The following is a 22,551-nucleotide window of genomic DNA, read 5'->3' as shown; positions in this document are numbered from 1 at the left end:
TGGTCTTCTCTTGCAACATGAATTTTTTTTCCACTCTTGCTAATGATTAATGAGTTTAGCTTGGGGACACAAGTCTTCAGAAGTTTCAGTGTATTTCTCCACTTCACCCTAAACCCAAACTGTGGTAGTTCAAATTGAGCTCACAATTACAGACTCTGTGTTGTTTGATAATGTGTTGGTCAAGGCATGGCAATGTGCATCACCTGGGTCTGCCGAGTTAATGTGGAACAGTGGCACAGATCTGACTTACTCCATATTTTGGGTTCTACCTCGCCTAAAAAGATCACTAGGGCTTGTTTAATTACAGGCTCCAAAATAAAAAATTAATAAAAATTTAAAAAACTGTAAAGTATGGACAAGTTAACCTGTGCAGTTGCATTTACATAATTTGAAACAAAAGCTGATTATTAATGACTCTCTTTATCCCAAAAACACAGCCTTCTCCATAGCATCTTCCACTTGCATATATTCCAGATGAGATGGGTAGTTAGTGCATTGGAAGTGGGGGCTCTTGCGGACATAGTTAAGGAAATCTGGAGCTCCTGGGAAAATTACATTGTCAGCCAGAAGAACTGAGCCCTTCCTCAGCAAGTTGCATTCCTAGAAAGAAGAGAAATGGCTTCACAGTGGCTGTTAAGGAGACATTGGTTTGAATGTAACGTACTTTCATGTTAACCAGGTATACTTGAGTGCCTGCATCCAAAAACCCATTGTGGTAGAGGTCTGGAAGATCAAACAGACATGAGAGAAGCTGAGTAACTCTTGGAGCCTTTGTGGTCATTTGCTGACTTTTTCTGTTTATTAGTAGAACATTAGAGATGCTGATTCTGAAATAGCAAATCAAGTGGAAGTGTGTGGTTTGCTCCTCAGCTTGTTTCCAGAAATGTCTATATGATCAATAAGGTGGCTTTGTTTTGCCTCATGTTTAAATAAAAACTTTTTTAATATGGCACTGAACTGTAGTATTAACTCTTTAGGTCACCTGAGAGTAGCATGTACTGCCTTGGCCAGTCTCAGTCAGATTCCAAAACTGCTAAAAGAATGAAAAATTTTCTGCACTTATTTTCCTTTCATCTTAAACAACTTCCCGCCATTTTGCTTGGGATCTGGGCATGAAGCAAGGTTTTTGCACAATGAAGATCCCTCTGACAGATTTCCATAAGACGTAACTAACATGTAACAGTCACTTCAAGTGCAATGTTTATCCTCAGTGAACCTAAAAACCTAATTTTTACTGGTATTTTTTGTCTAGAAGAACTTGCTTATCTGGGCTTACCAGCTGTTTTAAAACAAAGTCTGTAGCTAAATCAGCTTGGTGGTTATCCTGTTGTTACAGGCAGTAGCTGTAGCCGAAGCATGGGGTGTTTTTTGTCACTCCCAATCTACGAGAGCAGTTCTGGTGATGAGTGTCCTGCAGAAGCCGTTGAGCTTATTGCTCTTTCCTCTAGGGACTGAACACCAGTCAGCCCAGTAGAAGTGATTTTAGAGCCATGGCAAATACCCTCTAGTCTGTTTCTACTGCACAGCTTACAGAAGCCTGCAAGAGACAACATACTGGATTTTCCACTGGTCATCAGGATTTCAGATGCTCTTCATGTCTGGCTTTTTTGTCTGGACCGCTTCCAGTATACACATAATTCATCTGAATATATTCATACTTCACTATTCATACTTTAATTCCTTCTAAAAATATATTTAGAAAGTTTGTGACATCTGAGAAAATCTGAGGATCTTTTCTTTGTCTTTCTCCTCTTAATTTCATGGGAGTTTTTTGCAACTTGGTATCACAGTTGCATCAGACTGACCGCTACCATGGAACTAAACTGTCTGTTTGTTTTGGCTTGGCCTTCTGTTTTGAAGGCTAAGTTCTGATAAGGATGTACTGTGGAAAGAGCTCAGTCATCCTTATACAGGCAGTTTAAAAGAAAGCATTCTCTGAGTACAAAATAACTGTAGGGAGGGAACATTTTCTTCAGCTACTGCTGTGTAAATTCAATACTAGCTGTTCATAACCCCAAACAAATTTCCTTTTCAAACAGCTTTCTGGAGGACAAGGCTTAAAACTAAAAAACCAGGGGGCCTGGGTCAGAAAATAGTGTTGTAGTCCTCAAGCAGGGGTCGGGAAATATTTGGCAGGTTCTCAGTTTAAGAGGCAGGCTCAAGAAAAGTGGATTTATTTGTGAAGAAAATAATTGAAAAATGGCACTTCCATAAAAACAGGCAGTTGTAGAACATTTTATTAGTTAGGAGAGTATCTGTATGTGTTCTGTTGATAGGTACAGATACTATCAATCTGTTATTTAACACCTGAAAATACCTTCCTATCCAGAAGTCCTCTGCCACTGCCTACTGCTGTTTCAGCCAACGTATTTTGTAATACTCACAGGAATGGTTGAGGCAGCTTGGGAAGAAATAAGCATAATTTTTCCACATTTGGGGCTGGACATAGGGTTGGACAGTGTTTCCCTAGGAACGGCCTGGCTGGGGCAGTCTGCACTCTTCTTAACGTTCCTTTGCAGCCAGTTAATTAGGTGGAGTGTAAAGACTCCAAGAGAAGTCAGAGTCTGTGCTATCACAGCTGTGCTGCGGTCCATATGGAAAATGGTATTTCATCAAGAGGCTCTGCTGGCACCACAGACCCGGGCAAAAAAAGGGTACTGAGGAGATGAAAGAGGTGCAGCTGGGATATGCAGGTCCCAAGTCTCACCCACTCCCAGGATCAGGATGGGCTTTGGGTCAAGTGTTCTGGTTGGTGACCATGCAGGCACTCCTAGGGAGTGTAAGACTCAGGCCATGCATTCCTCCAGGTAGGATTTCTACTGCACACCTATATGTTCAGGAAACAGAATGGTTCAGCAGTACTCACTGAGTCCTGAGCTATGCAGTGTTGGCAGAGGTTGTTAACAAAAGTTTAGGGTCCTGTCCTTCAGGACCTTTTTCTTGTAAGGCTGTTATTTTGGCTGCCAGTCTTCATTTTACAGCAGATGAGGTCCCTCATAAAGAATAGAGGCCTCACAGACATGAAGGTATTTGCTACTTTACTTTTAAGACTGGAATTGTGCCAACTGACCTGAAGTAGTTTGGTGTCTGGTGTGTATCTGTCTTTCCAGTGATCCAGGAAGACAAAATCCAGAGTATCCACTTCATATTTTTTTTTCAGCTGGGGGATAATTTCCTCTGAAGGGCCTTCCAGGAGTTTTACCTGAAATACAAATCCATCTGATGAACTGCGAACCATTAAGAAAGATCACATGCTCCCAGCTCATTTTAAATTGTAGCCAGACATCAAGGATCATGTTTATAGTTCAACATTGTGTCAGTTGAATTATTTGGTAGGGTTAGGTCAAATGTACTTTTTTATTTCTGCCAAACCAACTCAGTTATGTTCCAAAATATTAATTTGGGTGTTTTGGATTTTGTTGGTTTTTAATTTAACAACAGAAAAAGTGACCTGCTGTTTTTGTTGTAGTGTGTCTTTACATGGAAATCTCCTGTTGAAAACAGTGCTTTTAAGGACTTCTTTTTTGTTACATTTCAGTTGAGTCTTGTAGTCCAAGGGAAGCGAAAAAATGCAGAGAACAGGTTAGGTTAGAATAAAGATGGAGGCTACAATATGTAAAATTGATATGGCCAGGAGCGGAAAGAGACAGGACAGAGGCTGTTACATCTTCCTCACAGGTTTATTGGAGTAACTACTGTTAAACTGAAAGCAGCTGCTGCACGTGGATTTTCGTTAGGCAAGCAGCATATACCATGAGAAGAGGAAGAAAGTGGTGAAGAAATGTCTGATTTATGACTCACAGCTGATCAGGAGATTAAATCAGATGTGGAAATGCAGTTTTAGATGTCACTAGTACTTCAGGTTCTCTTCAAGAAGTTAAGAAACACATTAGAAAGTCCCTTGGTGGGACTTCCTCCAGTGTTTCCAGCTCCACTGAAGTGAGTTGTGTGCTGAATAGACAGGCACTTCTCAGACGTGAATCCCCCAACCAGGGGGGGTATAGACTGGAAACATCTGCATCTCAACCAGCTATAGAGACTCAAGACACCTCTGACTGCACAAAACTTAGGTCTGGGTACTGTGACCAGCTAGATTTGGGTAAATACTTCTCATTTGAAGTCTATTGCACATAATACAACTGATTCCTGTGAGCTTTTGTAACAAATTGGACTACGGTTCAGTGTTTTGTAGTCAGTCTTGACACCAATTTGAACCTTTTAGTTTATATTGAGAAAGCCAGTATTATTCTGGCTTTTGGAAGGCAATGTAGTTAAGTCCTGCTGTAAGAGGTCAGGCACTGTAACTAAGCATGGAGCTGGTTAAATTTATAAGGCCCATGGGTACAAGAAAAAAAAAAATCTAACCAGTTTTGCTGTAGTTGTTACAGACAAAATGGTATTTACCTTATCTTGTACTCCAGCAAACTCAATCATCTGTTTAGCTATAGCAGCAAATTCTGGGTTGAACTCCACTGTGAGCAGACGAGCTCCTGCCTTCAGTAGCCGAGAAATCCTCACTGCTGAGTAGCCACAGTATGTTCCCAGCTCCAGGGCAACTGATGGATTGGCCTCTTCCACTGTCTTGTCTAGAACTTTACCTGATTAAAATGGGAAAAGATGACCTTTTGACAAAATCAAACTGGTTCATACACAGAAGAGCAAGGTAGTGACAAGAAACTTAAAAAGTCCATGTGCTCAGTTACTCAGGACAATCAAAAATTAAGAGTTGATGTTAAATTATATACTGTATCCTTTGCAAACTGGCTTGTGATCAAGTTAATCATGGACATTTTAATTTTCAAAGTGCAAACTTTGAACTAGAAGAAATCTTAGTCTCAGAATATACAAATTTCTGAGTAAGGAATTCTCTGAATTAACTTATATTCTCTGAATATAACTTATGTAATTCCTTGAATTAACTAATTTATAGTGTTAGAAGGGGGAAATGCAGTATTTTTTTCCAAGACCTTACTGCAGAAACTGCCTATAATTGTGAAATATGTAAGTCCTGGGTTTTGAGTGCTCATGTTTGTTGCTAATGTTACATGTTGTAGTCTGATATAAAACTTCTTATTCTAAATACTCATCTTTAAAGAAAAAAAGAAAAATCGACTTACAAAGTTGCAAAAAATTTGGTTTCACTGCATGAATTTGTGGGATGGGAAACATTAGTCAATTGTTAACAACAGAAGACGTTCCCAAAAAGAAGTGACAGTGTACTATATTCAGTCCTTAGGAAGAAAAGGATTTATTTGTGAGATTTATTTGTGAGAAATTTCCTCTTATTTGTATGGCTAGAAACTGGATAACTAAACTCAAAAAGTAGTGAAAGGGATTTTACTCTAAGCCATGGTCATTAAGGGATAGTCTTCTGGGTGTTTAGGAGTATGATGATGAGGATGAGGCATCTTGAGGCCATGTCGTCACTCTTGAAATCTCAGGGACTAAAGATGCACTAGCTTTGATGGCTCTTACCTAAGGAAAGGCCATCAGAGTAACACTAGAGTGAAATTATTAAGGATTTAATCACAGATGTTCAAAGTTTAGAGCTTTAAGTATTCCTACTTAGCCTTGACCCACTGTTCTGCTGCCCTAAGTACCCCAGCTAGGTATGCTGAGGAGCTACTTTCAAAAACTCTGCCCATGTCAGAAGAGCATTTTTATTACAATGCTTACAGTTGTATTTCATTAGCTATGTTAATCCCAGACTAAGCAAATTTCCCCATAAAGTTCCCAGCAAGAGGTACTTTTGTTTCTAATTCATAAGGGAACATAATAACATTTTGCCATTATAGTTTTTTGAAAAGATTGCTGCTTTCCTGCAGCTATGGAAAAAAGTTTCTGTTCCCATATTTTTCTTTAGGAGACAAGAACAAGATGATTTTCTTACTAAATAGCAACAATGTCTGATACTGTATGACATGGATAGGATTCCTCCCTTCAACAGAAACGTCTAATTTATGCTTGCATTCACAAAATTCATATAGTTTAACATAATTTTGGGGTTTTTTTTCAATTTGCTATCTTGTTGTTAAGGATCTGAAAGTATTTAGCATAATGAATTATGCCTTAAAGGCACCCTGTGTGTAAAGTGAGGTATAATGCAACCCTAGATTTTTCCCATCAGTTGCCACTCTCTGCTTACACACTTGCAACATGCACAACCCAGAAATCTGGTGCTGTGACTTTCTGGATGAATCACTGGATCCCCCTCCACAAAAACATCTGCACGAGCAGGCACCACTGTTCACAGACCCACTCTGCTGACCACAAGGCTGTGTGGGTTGGGGTTTTTGCAGCAGCAGCAGATGGAAGCTTCCATGTGAATACAACCACATGTCCTGTACTGTGCTAGTCTTGAAGAATCTTTTCAGATGCTGACCCCTGCTGCAATTACCTTTCTCATCACCCACATTCATGGCCCACTCTTTCTGGGAGCAGTATTTATCTATAGCGTCCACCACACTACAGGGGTCTCCGCGGACTGCATTCTGCAGCACAAAATTTAAAATCCTCTGTTCTTTGCTCTGATTCATGATGAAATTGGTTATTTTCTCCCGGATTATTTCATTCCAGATAAGGGCAGCAGTGCCGTTTTTCCTGATGAGCAACACAACGAGCAGCAAAATGAAAAGCAGGATGAAGACAACGAACAAAGAGACTGAAGAGCTCTCCAGCATCTGCAAGAAAAGAGAAAAACAGCCCAGGGTTAAGGTGGCACAGGAGAGGGCTGTCCTTTTTGTAAATATTGAGCTAAATAACCCACAACATACCGTTCTGAACAGGAACACAGAGAGTTTAATTATGATTGTGTCTAGAGTAGCTGTAAAAGGCTCTCTGTCACTCGGTAATGGATGGTGCTCTGTAGCACTTCCTTTAGAAGCCAATTTTACAGGCAGTCAACAAGTAGCTTTATTTAATGCTCTAGTCCCTTCCCCCACACAGCTGCTCAGTCCTGGCTCCAAGCATGCCACTGCCCGAGGAGCTTCCAGCATCAAATCTGCTCTAGCTCCAGTAGGAGCTACAACGTCCTCAAAATTTTGCCTAAGTTACCCAAGTTACCTAAGTTTTACCTAAGTTTGCCTAAGGGATGATCTCATTCTAGGAGATAACAACATTCTTCCAAATCTCTTCCTACTTCTTCTTGCTTCTCTTTTTTTGTTTCCCCAAATACTGTCCCAGAAAAATCCTAATTTTTATGAATGGTCTGACCCTCCATTCTGTAGTGGGGTTTGGCATAAACACATGGGGAAAATTTTTCCCAGTATTTAAATTTTGAATCATCATGCAGAACACATTTTGACTTCAGAAGATGACTGAGTTTCCATGGAGATATGCTCAAGACACAGTACGGCTGATTCTGTTCACCCATCCTCTTATCTTAGTTGCAGAGTGAGTATGATTTGTTTGGAGCTGTCAAAAGTCTCTTTCTTTTGCTTTTAAGCAGTCACCAATGTTAACAGTTGCCCTCAATGCTTTTCTTGCACCGTCTGACCTGAGACGTTTCCTTTCAGAGCCTGCCAGTGTCATTAGCACATGAAAATCTTGCTTCTTGGACCTTCTGAATATTTTTCCTAGCTAATATGATCCTGCTTCATTACTTCAACAGGATCATGAAGGCCTGGATGTCAATTTTTCTTCTTTCCCTCTGTGCAGTAGTAGTTCTACTGACCAGGCCCAATTGTCCTGCACCTTTCAGATGGGACTTCAGCTCTTTTTTGTATTTTCTACGTGAAAATGTCTGACATTTTCTGTCCACTGAGAACTTGGATAGGGCTGTGAAAAGATAATTAGTTTAACACAAAATATCTCTCTAGCTTCACTGGTCTTTACTTGACTTTGATGGCTTAGTTGATTGTATGGTCATTGTTGATGGATTTGGATTACTGACACAGGTGAGAGATAACTATTCTGAACTCCAGTGAGTGGATGGAGCCCAGAAACCACTTCCTGAGGCCAGCAGGTGTCTAACCTTCCTGCACACCCGTGACTCGCTTGGTGGCAGTCCAGCTACAGTCAGGTGCCTCTAGGACTGAAGACTGCTGGCATTCAGAATTACTGCAGACCACTGCCAGACATAATCCTCTGGCTACAATGGATACTTGGACATTCTCTGAGCAGACCCTGCCACAGGCTGTTACTTCAACACTGTGAGATCCTGCCAGCATGTTTGGGGCTGCCCTTCAAAGATCTGTCAGACAGCAAGAGTGGATGGGAGCAGCAGGATGAACTAGGAAGTGTATTTCTGGGGGAACAGCTTTCCTCCTTGATTGCTTAGCATTGATATGAGACCGTTTAATGAGATTTCCCAAAACAGGGAGAAGCCTCTCTAGGCTAACTCAGCCCTGCTCCCTGTCCTGCAGGAATGCTGAGAATTCTTTTTCAGACTGACTGACTGAATCAAGTACTCAGAGGGATCCACTTTTTACAGTGCCTCAGATCTTTGACTTGAATCCCACATGAATGCTACCACACGTAAGGGCAGAGCCCACCTGCCTCCCCAGAGGTTGCTCACAGGTAGAACCAACCTACAGAGGACATGCTGATTTTTCCATTCCTAGAGGAGTTCACTTATTTTTGAGGTATCAAGGAATGTTTTTCAACTACTGGGTTTTTTATTATTATTAATAAGTCTGTATAACACCCCAGCATCTTCATAAAGTGGCAGTATGGGTTGTTCTCAGCAGAACTCCTTCAGGAGGCAATTATCCTGAAAACCACTTTTCAGAGAAGGTACCTTCTAAAAAGAGAGAAATGGACACATCTTGGTTTTTTTTTTCTTTTTTTTTAACAGAGTTTTTTTTCAAAGATTTTCCCCCTTAATTTCAGTCTTCTTAGGTGTGAAAATAAATTTAGCGACAGCAGTAGGCTGTAAAGGCAGTTTGCCAAGAGCAAGCAGCATTGGTGATGGTCATGCACCCAGAGGGAAAAAAGATCTGTACCAAAATAGCTAATTGCTTTCATATTCTTAGCTGGAAAATATTTGATATGAAAATTAAGTGTGTAATTCAACCAATTTAAAACTACCACTACCTAGGAGACAGTCATGTTATGACAGCTTTAGAAAATGCAACAATAATTTTAGCTTTAATGTGGATTCATGAGATTCATTAAGTATGCAATAAAACTGAACTTGCATACAGTCAAGTTTCCCATAACCACTTATTACAAGGCAGCCACTCTTATTATTTAATGCTTATACTGAGATTCCAAATACACAGGTTAGCACTGCAACCTCTTCTGTCCTTTGGAAACACCATAATAAAGGGAGCCTTCTCTTTGAAAGCTAAAATTTGAAGTGGAAAATAGTAGGCAAATGAAAAATTCAGCAAGGGAATAAACAGAAAAACTGGAGGGACAACATTATGGGAAGGAATGAATTGCATGTATCAGTACATCTGTTTTTGAGAAGACAGAGTTTAAAAGAAAACATATTAAAATTTCATGCCCAAGCCTGTCAAACTACCGATGAGTCTTTCTAAAGCACTGAGTTATTTTCTTATGCATCTAATCTTACTCATTTTGGCAGGTTTCATAAAACCAAATCATAACTTGATAATGCAGCTCAGCAGTTTTCCCCTGGTGCGTACCATAATCAAACAATCAGCATTTGAATGGGAGTACCTCTGTTTCAGCTTACAGAGATTTAAAAAGATATTTTTAAAGAGAAAAGCAGACACAAAATGTTGGAATCTGCTGCCCCAACTCACCTACTTGTGGAGATGAAACACATAAGTCATTCCAATGGCTATAAAAGAAACATCAAGATACTGGCTTGTAGACTTAGGGATCTGCTATTATGCCAACAGATGTTAAGTTAGGGGATTCAGTATCCCCTTACTATCGTATGATCTTCAGTTTTTCTAAAATCATAAAAATGCCCACGTGATGGAGCCCAAACATTACATCCTGTTCTTTATTCTCATGCAGCTGACTCCAGCCATTTCCCCAAAGGTTAAAATGATATCTTTTAATAATTCTATTTATCAATCCTTCTGGTACATTTTTCCAACCTCTGCTAAAAAATAATTGCCCTTAGAATTCCCTGACGTGAAAAAAAAAAAAAAAAGGATTAGAACAATTGGTAACGTGAATTTTTAAGGTAAGTCCAAGTAACCAGATTGAACTGAGATATTTTTCAGTGTTTCATAAAAACTATACAAAGTTTTCATAACACTGTTAGAGGAAGGTGTATGGAAATGTGATGTAGACTACTGATTGCAACTCCTTCTCTGATTCCAAGCCAACATCCTTCTGCTAAAAACTGATGTTTATTGGGAAGAAACATAAGCTTGTGAAAGTAAGCATCTTTAAATGGTCTAAGTTTTAACAAAAACATGTACCCTAGTGAGATTCACACTCAGTGGATTACAGAAGTATCAAATTTGACTATTTAACTATTCTGAAGCTTAGTTCACTACATTATGAGTAATTAACAAGATGTAATTTCCTACAGATGCAAAAATAAGAGATGACAGATATTGAGACACTTGTGAGGTGGAAAACTGCTGGTTAGAACATTTTTCTAATCAAGGTGAATCCTTCTAAGCCTAATTACAGAGTCTCTCATTACAGTTTTAGCTTGTATAAACTGATATTGCTTTGTTTTGTACTGAAAATTAAGTCCTAAACATTATCACAAAAAAACCCCCCACACTTTTGTGCAAAGACAGCACATAAATTAGACTGCTATTCTCCAGGGCTGGAATGAGAATAAACTTTGTGACCCTGAGCCAGAGGACTTAGCTGTGAGTCTGATTTTGGCCATGTTTTTCTGATGTGGCCTTGGATGAGCTGTCTCATCTTGCTCTGTGTTGCCGCAGGAGTTAAAAGTTACTGCTATGTGTGTAAACGTTCAAGGCATTGTAAAGCTGAATTAATCTTTTTCAGAAAATTCCCTCCTATGAATGTATCAATAATAGGAGAGGAAGGGCAAAGTTTTGTCTGCACAGCAAATGCCTATGTGACATTATTATTCTTGAGTTTATGAACAACTGGGAAAATGTGGAGACAAGCAGTGCCTCAAATGCTTTCCTAAAGGGCCTTCAGCCAGCTGACAGTTCAGGCCTTTGAGGAAAGATCCAGTCTTTGAGGTACATCCAGTCTTGCTGTAATTTTTCATGCATTTAATCTAACTGCCAAGTACTGGTTGGTTGTTCAAGAGTTCATTACGAGTCTCCACGCATCCAGGCAGTACTTTCAGCATTCTGGTGCTAAAGGGTTTAGAATCTAATTTTGACTTTATTAACTCGCATAACCTGGTGAATGGGGAGCACTTGATCAGTTTATATCATTCAACCTTTTTCAGCTTCTGCTGAAATTATGCCTTTAGACACTGAAGCACTGAAGTATGCAGAGGATTTGCACACTAGTAAGGATATATTAGCTGTTTATGAAGCATTGTGAAAACAGTGGAGAAGAGTCAGCACATTTCTGCACGTATTTTTACAATGTCCTGCACTAGGCCAGAGGAGATCTGTGCTGTGCTGGGACTGGAGTTTCTGACTCTTAGTCTTATGCTGTCTTGAATGAGGCAATCTCTCTTTCGTGGCATTTTGTTTTTCTTGATGTTTTCCCAGAGCAAGAAAGCCAAAGTATTTTGGTCAGAAAGTCTAAACTAACTTCTGCCAAACATATTGTACCCTGTTGCTGTAGGCAACACAATTCAACAGCCTCATAATTTAGTACTTTTAAAGGTCAAAAAATATCTTTTTACCTTCTATTCTTTCATTACTGTTTACATATTTTCAAGTGAGTGCAACTGTTCTGTGAAGAATAATCATCATATTGCCAAAAGTGAATAGCTTGTATGTCAATGGAAACTTAGTCTGTGAGTTTGACATTCAGATTTTCCACTGACATCATGAAAACAATCTGAACAGACTTTCTATAATTTTTCATTATTTCTTGCCTGAAATCTAGATTCTTCTCACAGGTTTTTTTTCAAATTACTATAATTTAGCTTCACTGCCATGACTACAAAAAATGTCTGTTTTCTATAAAAGCAAAGTTCTGATGATTGTTTTCTGCCCGCAGAGCCTTTTGTCCTGTCTTCATCCCTCTTCTCAGGTTGAAAGGAAACAAATACAAGTTTCTTCTTACTGAATGAACGGAAAAGAACAGAAAAAAGTGCCTATTGCCTACTTGGGAGCCCCATCAAATTAGCTTCGTAAGGGTGTTTAAATCCATTCTGCCTACATAGATTTCAATTAGGATAATTGCTACCCACTTAAAACTCCCTTCCCAGTAGCCATTGTCTAGATGGTATTTGGTGCTATTACCCAAAGCAGAAGGTTTATACAATGGTTTTGTGCCCCACAGAGAAGTGTTTAGAATGAACTGCCCACACAGAGAGGCCTCATCTCCATCCAACAAGCAGGTCGACAGGAATCTGTAGCCATCTAAACCAGACTGACCTAGTGAACACACTGCATGATTAAAGCCAGAGTTTGGGATGAGAGAATTCTTCAAGGATAAGAAATGCACTTTACCGGGCCTTAAGCAAAGGCAGCTTTGTAGGAAAAAGACCCTTTCTGGTACCCCTGGGAAGTGTTTGTTTCTGATAGTCCTTATTCCTGCTGGAGCACTCCAGGTGTGTTTGTACTATTTGTACCACTGTTTAAGACTAGGGTGGCTCAGCAGAACTGTACAAATCCTACCTGGGAGGCAATGGACTGACAAAAGTACAAAGTGCTCTGCCCTGACAGCACACTAGGAGCTGGTCTGTGAAAAGTTTTCTAAACTGAGATTTTCATTTTCCCCAGGGGGTAAAATCAAGCTCTTGTTGAATAATTGTTGCCCCAAATGGAGGTAGGGAGAAAGGGAAGAGGAAAGACCAAAATAGCTAATTGTCCTCAGGACAGACCTATTTCACAGTCTCTTCCTTTTATCACAGGGCTGAATCCTTAGTGTCCCAAATCCCCACTGCATGCTCCTGCCCTGCTTCCAAGGCTACCAGCTAATCTACTGTAAATCTGTCTTTCTCCCAGCACAGCTTTCTGCTGTCCACAGGCTGCTCTTCAGGCTGGGGGGAGTGCTGAAACTTGGTAGTGAGGACACCCACTGAGGGATCTGAGGGATTAGGAAGGGAATCTCTGATGAAATGATGACTTATTTCTATGAAAATTAACAACTCTAACATGCCAAGCAAGGTGGGATTCACCACAGCACAGCAGGTAACCAAACACTGTGTGGGAAGAGGGAGCCTGAGATAGAGCAAGGTAGGGATTGGTTTCAAATCCTGAGTGAAAGCTCTCCCCAGAAAAGTGCCTGGAGTGGGTATAGAGGGTCTCTGGCTGGAAATTGCTTTCTGAGAGAGGTTTAGAATGGCCTCACACATTAAGATCTGTTTTCAAGGACTGCTGCCAAAATTATGTTTTTTCAAAAAATTCCCAGTCACTTTTAATTCCAGTGACCCTGAAGGAACGCTGAAAGACAACAGTATGAGACTGACAGATGTAAACTGGGTACCAAACTGCTGAGAAATATTGCTAAACTTGGGTGGCAAGTAAGTTGCTTGCGGTGTTAATGTGATCAAGCTCTTTTCTCATTAATGAAAACTAAACCTGTAAATCAGGAAGTTTTTCTTTTGTGTTTCAATATTGCAAAGCTGTGCAAATGCACATGGTTCGGAACCTGAGGGCTTTGTTGGAGAAGTCCATGACTGAGCAAGCAGAAGTGCAGAGAAAAAGTAAAGGTTGTTTAAGGTTGTTCACAGAGTTCATCAGTATGACCTAGTTGCCAGTATTGGTAAATATGAGTTTGTTTGTAAAGGACAGAAGGTAAAAAATATCCATTATGGGCACCAGAAGGATACTCTATAAGCACCAGCAGGGCTAGCAAGCAAAAGTACTCGCTTCTTGTCTCTTCTTCAGAGATATTTTGCAGTAGCAGAACTCCCTCTTGAGAATGAAAACCTCCATAAAATACATCTGCAGCAAAACACTTATAAAAGCAGCTATTCAGCCAAATGGGACTGAACTGACGCTTGACTTGCATTCAGCTTCTTTGTGAATACAAATGAATACCAAATTCCAGCATACTTTTAGCCATAAATTATATTTTCAATTTAGTCAGGGTTATCTCATCTCACTTCTTTCAGCTGTCAAGATTTACAATACAGTACAAATGCATTACACACAAATATGTCCTACTCTTTCTCTGTGAAAGCTGTTGCTGCCCACGGACTGGCTTCCTGACAATGAGTGCCAGTCAGAATGTGGAAAACACCACTTCTTTCATAAGCACCACTGTTTAAAATAGTGACATTATCTAAGATAACACATCATGTCAAGCCTGACAAATAAGGAAATATAAATATGTACCTTTCTTAGTATAGCAGAAGCTGTTCCCTCCGATCTTTTCCTGTGCTGCTCTCCTGTGGATTTGACAGAATAAGAGTCCAAGAGCCTGCAGTATTCAGTCACTTTCGATCACATCACAGGAATAGCTGATCAGTTCTGTTACACAGACTCTAAAAGGAGCGGTGTCCTTTTCCCCAACTCCTCCTTTCACACATCCTTCGCTCCTTAAAGGTGCTCGGTGCTCTAATAACCGTAGAGAAAGCTATTCATCTGTCCCCTAACGACAGTGCTCTTGTTACTTAGTTACAGCACACTGAATGCTGACAAAGGCAGGTATGAGCCAAAACTGTGCTCAGTGTAAATGCAATGTGTTCAATCAAGCAACTTCAGGAATGAATTTGGCCCAAGGGATTTAGTTCTTTTTTCAGCTCAGACATGGCAAGCTACAGCCAGAGCAGAATTGGTAGGAACAAGACCTAGGCATGCAAGTTAAATATAGAGTGCTGCTGGAGGCAGGCGAGGTATGTATAGCAAATGGCTTAATAGCAACTACAGGAGGAGCTGCAATCAATACATTATAAATAGCACATTTGAATTTCTGTGCCTTCTAGTTGGAAAAATCTTCTGCTAAAAACAGATCTAAGATAAAATAAGAGGCTTATTCTAACAAACCTTGTTCTTGGATTGTCTGTCTCTACTGTTTCATATGAGGTGGGAACAATATAATCCAGCTGCAATTTTATTGCACCATCGAAAAAAATCAGAAGAAAAATAAAAAACCCAAACACAATATGGTAGTAATTCTCTCCTGTATTCTCACTCCAAAACTTAGACCTAGTCAGCAAGTGTTTGACGCTCAAGCCTAGAAACTTTTTAAAGACTTAAGGAATGTGTTTGTACCAAATGTGGCAGAAACAGGAGCTGAAATTCTGAGAACTTCAGGCCTTGTCAAGTGATTGAGGAACTCCTTGAAAGAATTAGGCACCACCTGAGAGCATGACAATAGAAAACCAAATAATTCTAAGCCAATTAATTGAATAAAGAATTGTGGGGAAAAGTAGGGGGGTGAAGATTGAAGTGTTTCTAGTAGCTCTAAACAAAACATAACTAAGAGCCTGCAATACAGCACAGTCCCCAGTGTCAATACAGAATAACTTTGAGCTATCCCTTCCATGTAAAACAGAGCTTTAGCTCCACAAATATTTTCTTCTAATCAAGACATCAAGCACAACAAAGAATGAAGTAAGCAATACTGCAGTCCAGCTTCAGTGACACTAATTTCCTGTCAGGTCAAAAGCTGGTTGTGTCTGCACGATCCCTGATGCCTCCTACACTTTAAATTAGCAGAGAATTTTTTTTTTTTTTTTTTACTGCTGGGCTGTGGAGAAAAGAGTTTAAAACAGTAAAACTTACTCTAAGCACTGACCTTGTGTAAGTATACAGCTGCTCTTTGGAGAAGTCCTTGCAGTTAACTACAGTTAGTTGTGGGTGGTGTCAGCCCAGCTTCTGCTTAGCAGTGTAATTTAGTGCCAAGACTTCCCAGATTGAGCAACATCCCATGACAACGCTTCTAAAAGTCTTCTAACTTGGAGCTGAATTATATTCTTCAGGCTCGAAGCATGGGAGGAGCAAACTTGCTTCTGCCTGCCCACAGCTGTTGACTTGTGTGATAAAAGCTACGCTTGCAAGTAACCCTTGCTGTTGTCTACATATTTCATTACATAAGTAAAAATGGCGAATGGCAATAACTGCAAATTAGACAAAGCTGGGGGTTCAGTTGGTTAAGCCACCCAAACTGTGTGATAATGTCCATAAATTGCTTTCAAGTTAATAGAAAATTGAAATCTTGTTCTATGTTATGGGGTATTTTCTTCCCCAAGAGAAGTTTCTTTGCTAGACTGATAGACATTGGTTTATGCCTCTCTCTAATTTACCTGCTAGCCCAGCACATGGTCTATATAAGTATGGATGGTTTTGCAAGGTTTTACTAATATACTAACAACGCTACAAACTCCACAGTGCATAGATTTATACACTATCCATATGACTTATCCTTGTCAGGGCAGTAAAAATCTGCCCTTATATTAATACATCCAGGCTAGAGATGTGTGGAGACCTACAAATGTATTAGAGTAATACAATTTTTATGTAGGGCCAAAATCTGAAAAGAAGGGTTTGGTACTTCAGAATATCTATCAGGTACTGGATTCCCAGGGCACATCTATGGGAAGACCCAGGAGGCATCAGCCTGGGAGCAACATCACATGAACGGCAGCAGCTCAGGATAACTGGCTGGTTCAGGCTGACTCACCCTGACAGTCGCCACTTTAGCTCTGATCTGGCTGCACAAACTTGAGCAGACTTGCTCACAGACAGAGCTCCCAGCTGGAATCACATGCTGCAGCGTGGCAGGGCCATTCCCACTTGCTGTGCATAGCACGGAGCTGGAGCTTTTCCCCCTAAATCCATGCCTGGCATAACAACAAACGGCATTCCCTTCTTCTAATAATCCTGGACAAAGACTGGGTTTTAAAAGCCGAAACAAAGGGAGACAGGAGAGCTAGCACATTATCATAAACCCCACAGATCATGTGAAACACTGAGTGGTAAAAAATTCTTTTGAGCTTGCATTTTCAGAATAGTAAGAGGGATTTTCTTTCATGGGAATTTGCTGTTTTCCACTGTCAAATTAGTCTCTCTTGCTGAGAAACACGCAAAAGCGGAATTTTGAGGAAAGGAAGCACCACTCATCTGAATCAGGAAACTGCCTAGAATTATCTAAAACAGGAAACATCTAAATGAGAAGGTGGCCAGCAAAGTTGTACTCTAAATTTGAGCAGATAATACAAGCAGTTAGACTATTTTGTGTTTACAGTGCCTCTTAAAAGGTAATCGGGCAGATTGAAAAAACCCTTCTGCTTTCAAAGACTTTATAACTCCTGACAAAAACTTTGAAGCAGTTAAGTCTACGACATCCCTCTCTTTTCTACCCTCACGTTTTTGGCAATATGTGCTGAAGCATTTGAAAGAAGCCAAGACATTGTGTTACTTGAAGCTTCATCTGTTTCTGCTGGTTTTTTCAATTACTTGCAATCAGTTACTTGTTTGGGACAAATTATGAACAGAAGATCTATCTATGTGGAAGGAAGGAAGGAAGGCAGGCAGGAAGGCAGGAAGGAAGGAAGGAAGGAAGGAAGGAAAAAGCATAGATTAAATTCTGAATGAGTCCTACTCTAAGACAAATTTCTGAAAATATTTCATAAATAATCTTTAATAGAAAGAGATGGTAAGAAACCAAAAAGACCTACCTCATGTGGAGAGGTAGTTCAACCAGTGATCCAGCAGAGTTCACTGACTCTTCTGTAAATTATTCATTAGGTCACGCCACAAAATGCAACCGCTGAGAGAATCGATTTCCCACCCCACCCACTAAAAAGGACACAACGTGATGACTTCTAAGGACAGTATCTACCTGACACCTCTCTTCTTCCCCCCACCCTCCCTGCTTGCCGGTCTGGGAACGTAAGACATGAAGGAAACTGCCAGAAAAACAGGAAAGACAAGAAGATGTGCTTGAAAAGTAAAAGTTTCTAGAAGGTTTGGTAAAAAAATATTTGGTCCTGGCCACCTTCATGAGGGAGAATTTAAGTAAGCCATTGATAAATGTAATAAAATGCATTTCCTATGAAGAAAACAACATACAGAATTGCAAGCTGTCTTTACAATACATTAAAAAGGATAAAGTTTGCCTGCTAACAAAACCAATTGACGCTTTACAAAGCACCTTTTTTTGTTGAATGGACTCATGTACATTTCTTATACAGGGTGTCTCCTTTACCCTTTTAATACCATACTGTTTAAAGTATATTAAATAAACATCTCTCCCTGGAAATAAACCAGACCACAACTAGTGTACAAGTTAATTTATGGCTTTAAATATGACTTGCTACAACTGACAAAATTCAGTGGAAATATGATGTTAAGTCTGATAGCTATCTTGGAAGAAGTTTTTTTAATCTCAGTTTTTGGATGTATATGCTGTATATGCTTTCACTGCAGAAACACAAGGCTTTATCTAAATGATTCCTGATAATAGTATGTATTTGCTGCTAAAGGACTTAATACTTGTTTTCTTAACAGAAATTAGGATATGTAATATATATAAAAGGGTGTATCACTCATTATCTAATCAACATAATGCTAACCACAAAAGAATTAAAATCAGAGTAGAAAGCCATATGAGCTGAGCCAAAGATACAGTAGAAACCACATTTAATAACCAGTATCTGGCTCCAGTCCCTGAAAAAAGAGTTTTGAAGTGCAGGACAGACACACCTGCTCAGTGCTGACAGAAGGAAATACCAGGGGCCGCTGCTCTTACTGATACTGTCACCATCAGCACAACCCACTCCTCCTTGCTGCTCTTTGTCTCTATCACTCTTGAGGATCAAGCCTGTGAGAATGAGCAGGAACAAGTGGAATGGCACAGCACAGACTTTGGACTTGCTTCTGAAGCTGGTGGTCCTGATGGGAAAGCCTGTGGAACTGCACTGTGCTTTATCCTGAGCTGTGGGATACAGCCACAGGGTTGGGGACATCCCACCATCACACAGTCACACAGTGGCACAGCACCAGCTGTACTGTCTAATCTGAACCTCCCTCGGTGTTTTAAAGTCATTTCCTCTCATCCTTTCACTTGAGACACAGCAGAAGAAACCAACCCTCACCTTCCTTTCATTTGGTTTAATTTAGTTTCTCTTTGCCACATTTAAGGCCCTTCCTTATTAGCAGAACACCATAATGCTGCAGGGACATCTCATCACATAAACTTGTTTTGTGTTTGGGGAGAGTTAATTCTACCCTTGATCCTTCATATCTGAACTAAATCTGTGTGAAAAGCATATGCTCAACACTGCCTGATTCAACTCAGAATAGTGGCTAACATGAAAAGCTGAAACAACTTTGCATGGATGTACCTTGAAAAGCATAAAAGATTATATCTGAGTATGCTCGAGGTTTCTTTAATTCAAAGGCCTTTCAGTATGCTCTAGTCATTTATTTCTACTGCTGTTGCAGTGGATAACAGTGTTTCTAGTGATAACAGGGGGTTTGCCTTTGGTTTTCTCATATCTTTCTTTTTTGGGGGGATGGGGGTGATTTAATAGCAATGATGCTGGAAAAAAGTAATCAATCCACTTATTAAAGTGACAATAATTCCTGTTTCGTGTATTTTTAAACGTTAATGGGGTGAACAAAAATAAGGAAACTACACTGGAGGTGAAGTAAATTCTACACTTTCTTTGGAATATTTTAATTTCCTGCCATTTCTCCTCAGCTGTGGAGCAGAGGGTTGATGTTTTCTGAAACAAAATGGTTGGATGCTGCCCCCTTGTGAGCGGGGCCCCTGCTCCTAAGCCTGAACCACGACTGCCTAAAACCGTTTTTTTCTGTAGAAAAAGCATCTGATTCTCTTGTCCCAAACACTGGTTTGGCTGTGGTGGTATTTAACAGGTATGACTCACTACCAACAGCAGCAGGCAGGGCGAGTACTGAGGGCAAGGCAGGATCTCGGAACGAGGAAAACTCGTTCCCTCGATTTGTTTTGATCAATGCCAGCTTTGAGGCCTTTTACCTCAGGCTGTCAGAACACATCACAGGCATTATTAACTCTCACAGCTCCCATTCAGGATAGGTCAGCAGCATGGCCCTGGTTTAATCAGTAGCAGGCATGTGGCACAGGGATAGGGAATGCTGCTGGAGGCTGAGGCATTGGAGGCACTCTGACAGGTTGTCCTGAGCAGATATCTGTCCCACCACAGCCCAGCCACGTGTGAAAGCTGCTGGTGCAGGTCCGGGTCACTGACCCACACTGCCTGGGCCCCACTCCAGCATTCCAGCAGAGGAACCCCTTTCTCCAGACCTGAGTCCTGCTCACAATCCTGAATGTATCATAGGCACAGGAACATGGAGCAACACTGCATGTTGCCTCGAACACCTCATGGAAGGTGCTTTGTTCAAACCCCCTCAGAGGTTCTGTCAGCCAGTGGCCTGCACCTGAGGAGGGGCCGTGGCAGCTCCTATCACCACACCTGCTAGAGGGATGCCTGGTTCAGAGGGGAAAGGACAGGTGTTGGATATCAAGCGAAGGTTTTGGGCAGTCATCATGATCCTTGTCTTTCCCAAAAGGCCTTCCCCGAACCCTTTCTACACCAGGATCTGGGGGAAAGCCAGTCAAACAAACTGTGGGATTTTTTTTTTCCTTCAAAATGTCTAATTTTAACGCAAATTTTTACTGATTTTAATTGAGGAGCCATGAACTGGAATACTGCATCCAGTTCTGGGCTCCTCAGTATAACAAAGACAAGGAGCTATTGAAGAGTGTCCAGCAGAGGTCATGAAGATGATGAGGGGGCTGGATCATCTCTTATGAGGAGAGACTATGGGAGCTGGGCTTGTTTACTCTGAACAGAAGACTGAAAGGCAATCTCATCAGTGATGTGACAGGATGAGGAGTAATGGCCATAAACTAAAACACGCGAGTTTTTACCTCAACATGAGGAAGAACTTTATGTTGGCGGTGGCAGAGCCCTGGAACAGCTGCCCAGGGAGGTCGCGCGGCCCTCCTCTCTGGAGACTTTCCCAATCAGCGTTCCACCTGCTCCAGGTGGCCCTGCATTGTACTGGGGGGCTGGACAGGGTCATCCTCAGAGGTCCCTTCCAACCCTAACGATTCTGTGCGTTATCCCAACGGTGTGTGTGACTGACCAGAGCCTGTGTCCGCCCCCTGCAGCCCCGTGAGGGCTCCGGCCCGCGCGCTCCCCTCAGGCGGCTCCCGCCCGCCGTCCCCGCGGGGCCCCGCCGCCCTCCGCTCAGGCGCTGCGCGGCCACCCCGCAGGGTCCTGGCGGCCGTGGGGCCCTGTGCCGTACAGCATGGCGGCGCTGTGGCGGCGGCCGCGTCCCCCAGCAGTGTCGGGGCTGTGCCGTACGTTCCGAGCGCTCTCAGGTACGCGGTACCCGCGGGGCTCGGGCTCGGCAGCAGCCGCGCCTTTGCCGCTGCCCGCGCCTTCTGACGCCCAAAGCGTCCGGAGAAGGTCCCCCGAGCCTTTCCCACCACCCGCAGATGCCGGACTCGAGCGGCTGCTCTGGGGACCGGGCCGCCTCTCTCCGCTCTAGCCCGAGGCGGGGCGGGCGGAGGCCGCCTCTATCCGTGAGGGCTCCGGCAGCCACCGCCGCGCCTGGTGCTGCTGCGGGGCCCGTCCCTCGGGCCCTGGGCGCTGAGGGAGCCCCACGTTCAGGGGACGGTGCAGCGGGGTGGGGGCTCCGCACTGGGGCTGCCCCAGAGGCAGCCAAACGTCTCCTGCGGAATTAGCGCCAAGGGGCAGCGGCCCTCAGCCCGCTCGGCGCTGCCAGGGGAAGCCTGCCCCGCCCGGGCTCGGATGCTGCGGGGGCTCGGCGCCCGCCCTGCCCGTGACGGCTCCGAAGGCAGCAGCGACCCTGCGCCCTCTCTGGAAGGAGTGATCGCTCACCTGCGGCCGCTCCCGCCGCCTCACGCCGGGAGCCGGGGCTGCTTCGTGCCGAGGCCGGTGTGTGCCGATGCCGAGGTGGCAGCAGGGGCCAGCTTCCCTCTGACCGCACCCCGCGCCCCGGCAAGGCGCACACGGCATGGAAAGCTTTGAGCCCGATGATGTGACCCCGAGGAAAAATATCTGTGTAGAACTTGCTGCAGTAATGCCGAGACAGAGCCCTGTACTGGGTCTCAGTTGCATTAATTATGAGCCTCTCGAGACATTGCGTAAAAATTTAATCTATTTTCTCACTTCGTTTGAAGTTCTTTGTATTTCATTCACAAAACCAGAGTAGATAGCTTCATGAACAAACTACAGCGCTAGAGTAAAGTGAGGGAAACCCAAATCAGCAATAATCAGTTGTAAAAATAGGTGTACTCAGATAGTGTCGTTACATACCTCTCCCATCTTCCTGGTCTGTTTCTATTCCTTCTTTTTTTTTCTCACGTCCTCTTCACAGGAAAGAATGAGTATGATCTTCTGGTCATTGGCGGCGGGTCTGGAGGCCTTGCTTGTGCAAAAGAAGGTTTGTATGCATAAAAACTAACAAGTTTTGGTTTAACTTCGGAAAGGAAATGAAAGGAGGTGTTACTGATAATCTTAGAGCTTTTTAAGAAGCATAGTATGCTCCAGTGCCTGCACATTAATCATTAACTTAGCTCCATATGGTTAATCTGCAAATT

At 42.1% G+C, this 22,551-nt stretch overlaps 2 protein-coding genes across 8 annotated transcripts in view; one reads left to right on the top strand and one right to left on the bottom strand.

Moving 5' to 3' along the window:
- Positions 1 to 360: 360 nt before the first annotated feature.
- On the bottom strand, positions 361 to 22,432 carry COMT (catechol-O-methyltransferase). 7 transcript variants are annotated; one of them, XM_066200031.1, is made up of 6 exons: positions 22,268 to 22,432; positions 14,325 to 14,377; positions 6,398 to 6,680; positions 4,405 to 4,598; positions 3,071 to 3,202; positions 361 to 600 (listed from the first exon to the last, which is right to left on the bottom strand). In XM_066200031.1, the coding sequence occupies exons 3-6, from the start codon at positions 6,678 to 6,680 to the stop codon at positions 421 to 423; spliced, it is 789 nt and encodes a 262-aa protein (XP_066056128.1). In that variant the 5' UTR covers positions 14,325 to 14,377; positions 22,268 to 22,432; the 3' UTR covers positions 361 to 420. The 7 variants fall into 7 exon arrangements, with proteins under 7 accessions (XP_066056128.1, XP_066056129.1, XP_066056127.1 ...); XM_066200032.1 differs by lacking the exon at positions 22,268 to 22,432 and adding an exon at positions 17,612 to 17,640; XM_066200030.1 differs by lacking the exon at positions 22,268 to 22,432 and adding an exon at positions 15,730 to 15,896.
- Positions 21,232 to 22,551, top strand: part of TXNRD2 (thioredoxin reductase 2) — a 30,984-nt gene continuing 29,664 nt past the window's right edge. Inside the window, exons 1-2 of the mRNA XM_066200027.1 lie at positions 21,232 to 21,306; positions 22,329 to 22,394. Coding sequence (XP_066056124.1) covers positions 21,234 to 21,306; positions 22,329 to 22,394 — 139 coding nt within the window. The 5' untranslated portion in view covers positions 21,232 to 21,233. The remainder of the gene's footprint in view (positions 21,307 to 22,328; positions 22,395 to 22,551) is intronic.

This window comes from Chamaea fasciata, unplaced genomic scaffold (genome assembly GCF_029207755.1).
Source record: "Chamaea fasciata isolate MVZ Bird 193981 ecotype frontalis unplaced genomic scaffold, bChaFas1.0.hap1 SCAF_18, whole genome shotgun sequence".
NCBI classification, from domain to species: domain Eukaryota; kingdom Metazoa; phylum Chordata; class Aves; order Passeriformes; family Sylviidae; genus Chamaea; species Chamaea fasciata.
The sequence above is the reverse complement of the archived record's forward strand: the minus strand, read 5'-3'. Positions and strand labels throughout refer to the sequence as shown.

What these genes read in the sequence shown, in the direction of transcription:
- COMT (XM_066200029.1), bottom strand. An exon ending in GAATGTGGGTGATGAGAAAG is followed by an intron (nt 4,599 to 6,397) that starts GTAATTGCAGCA and finishes CATTTTAATCAG; the next exon opens with GTAAAGTTCTAGACAAGACA. An exon ending in TTGCTGGAGTACAAGATAAG is followed by an intron (nt 3,203 to 4,404) that starts GTAAATACCATT and finishes TTTGTATTTCAG; the next exon opens with GTAAAACTCCTGGAAGGCCC.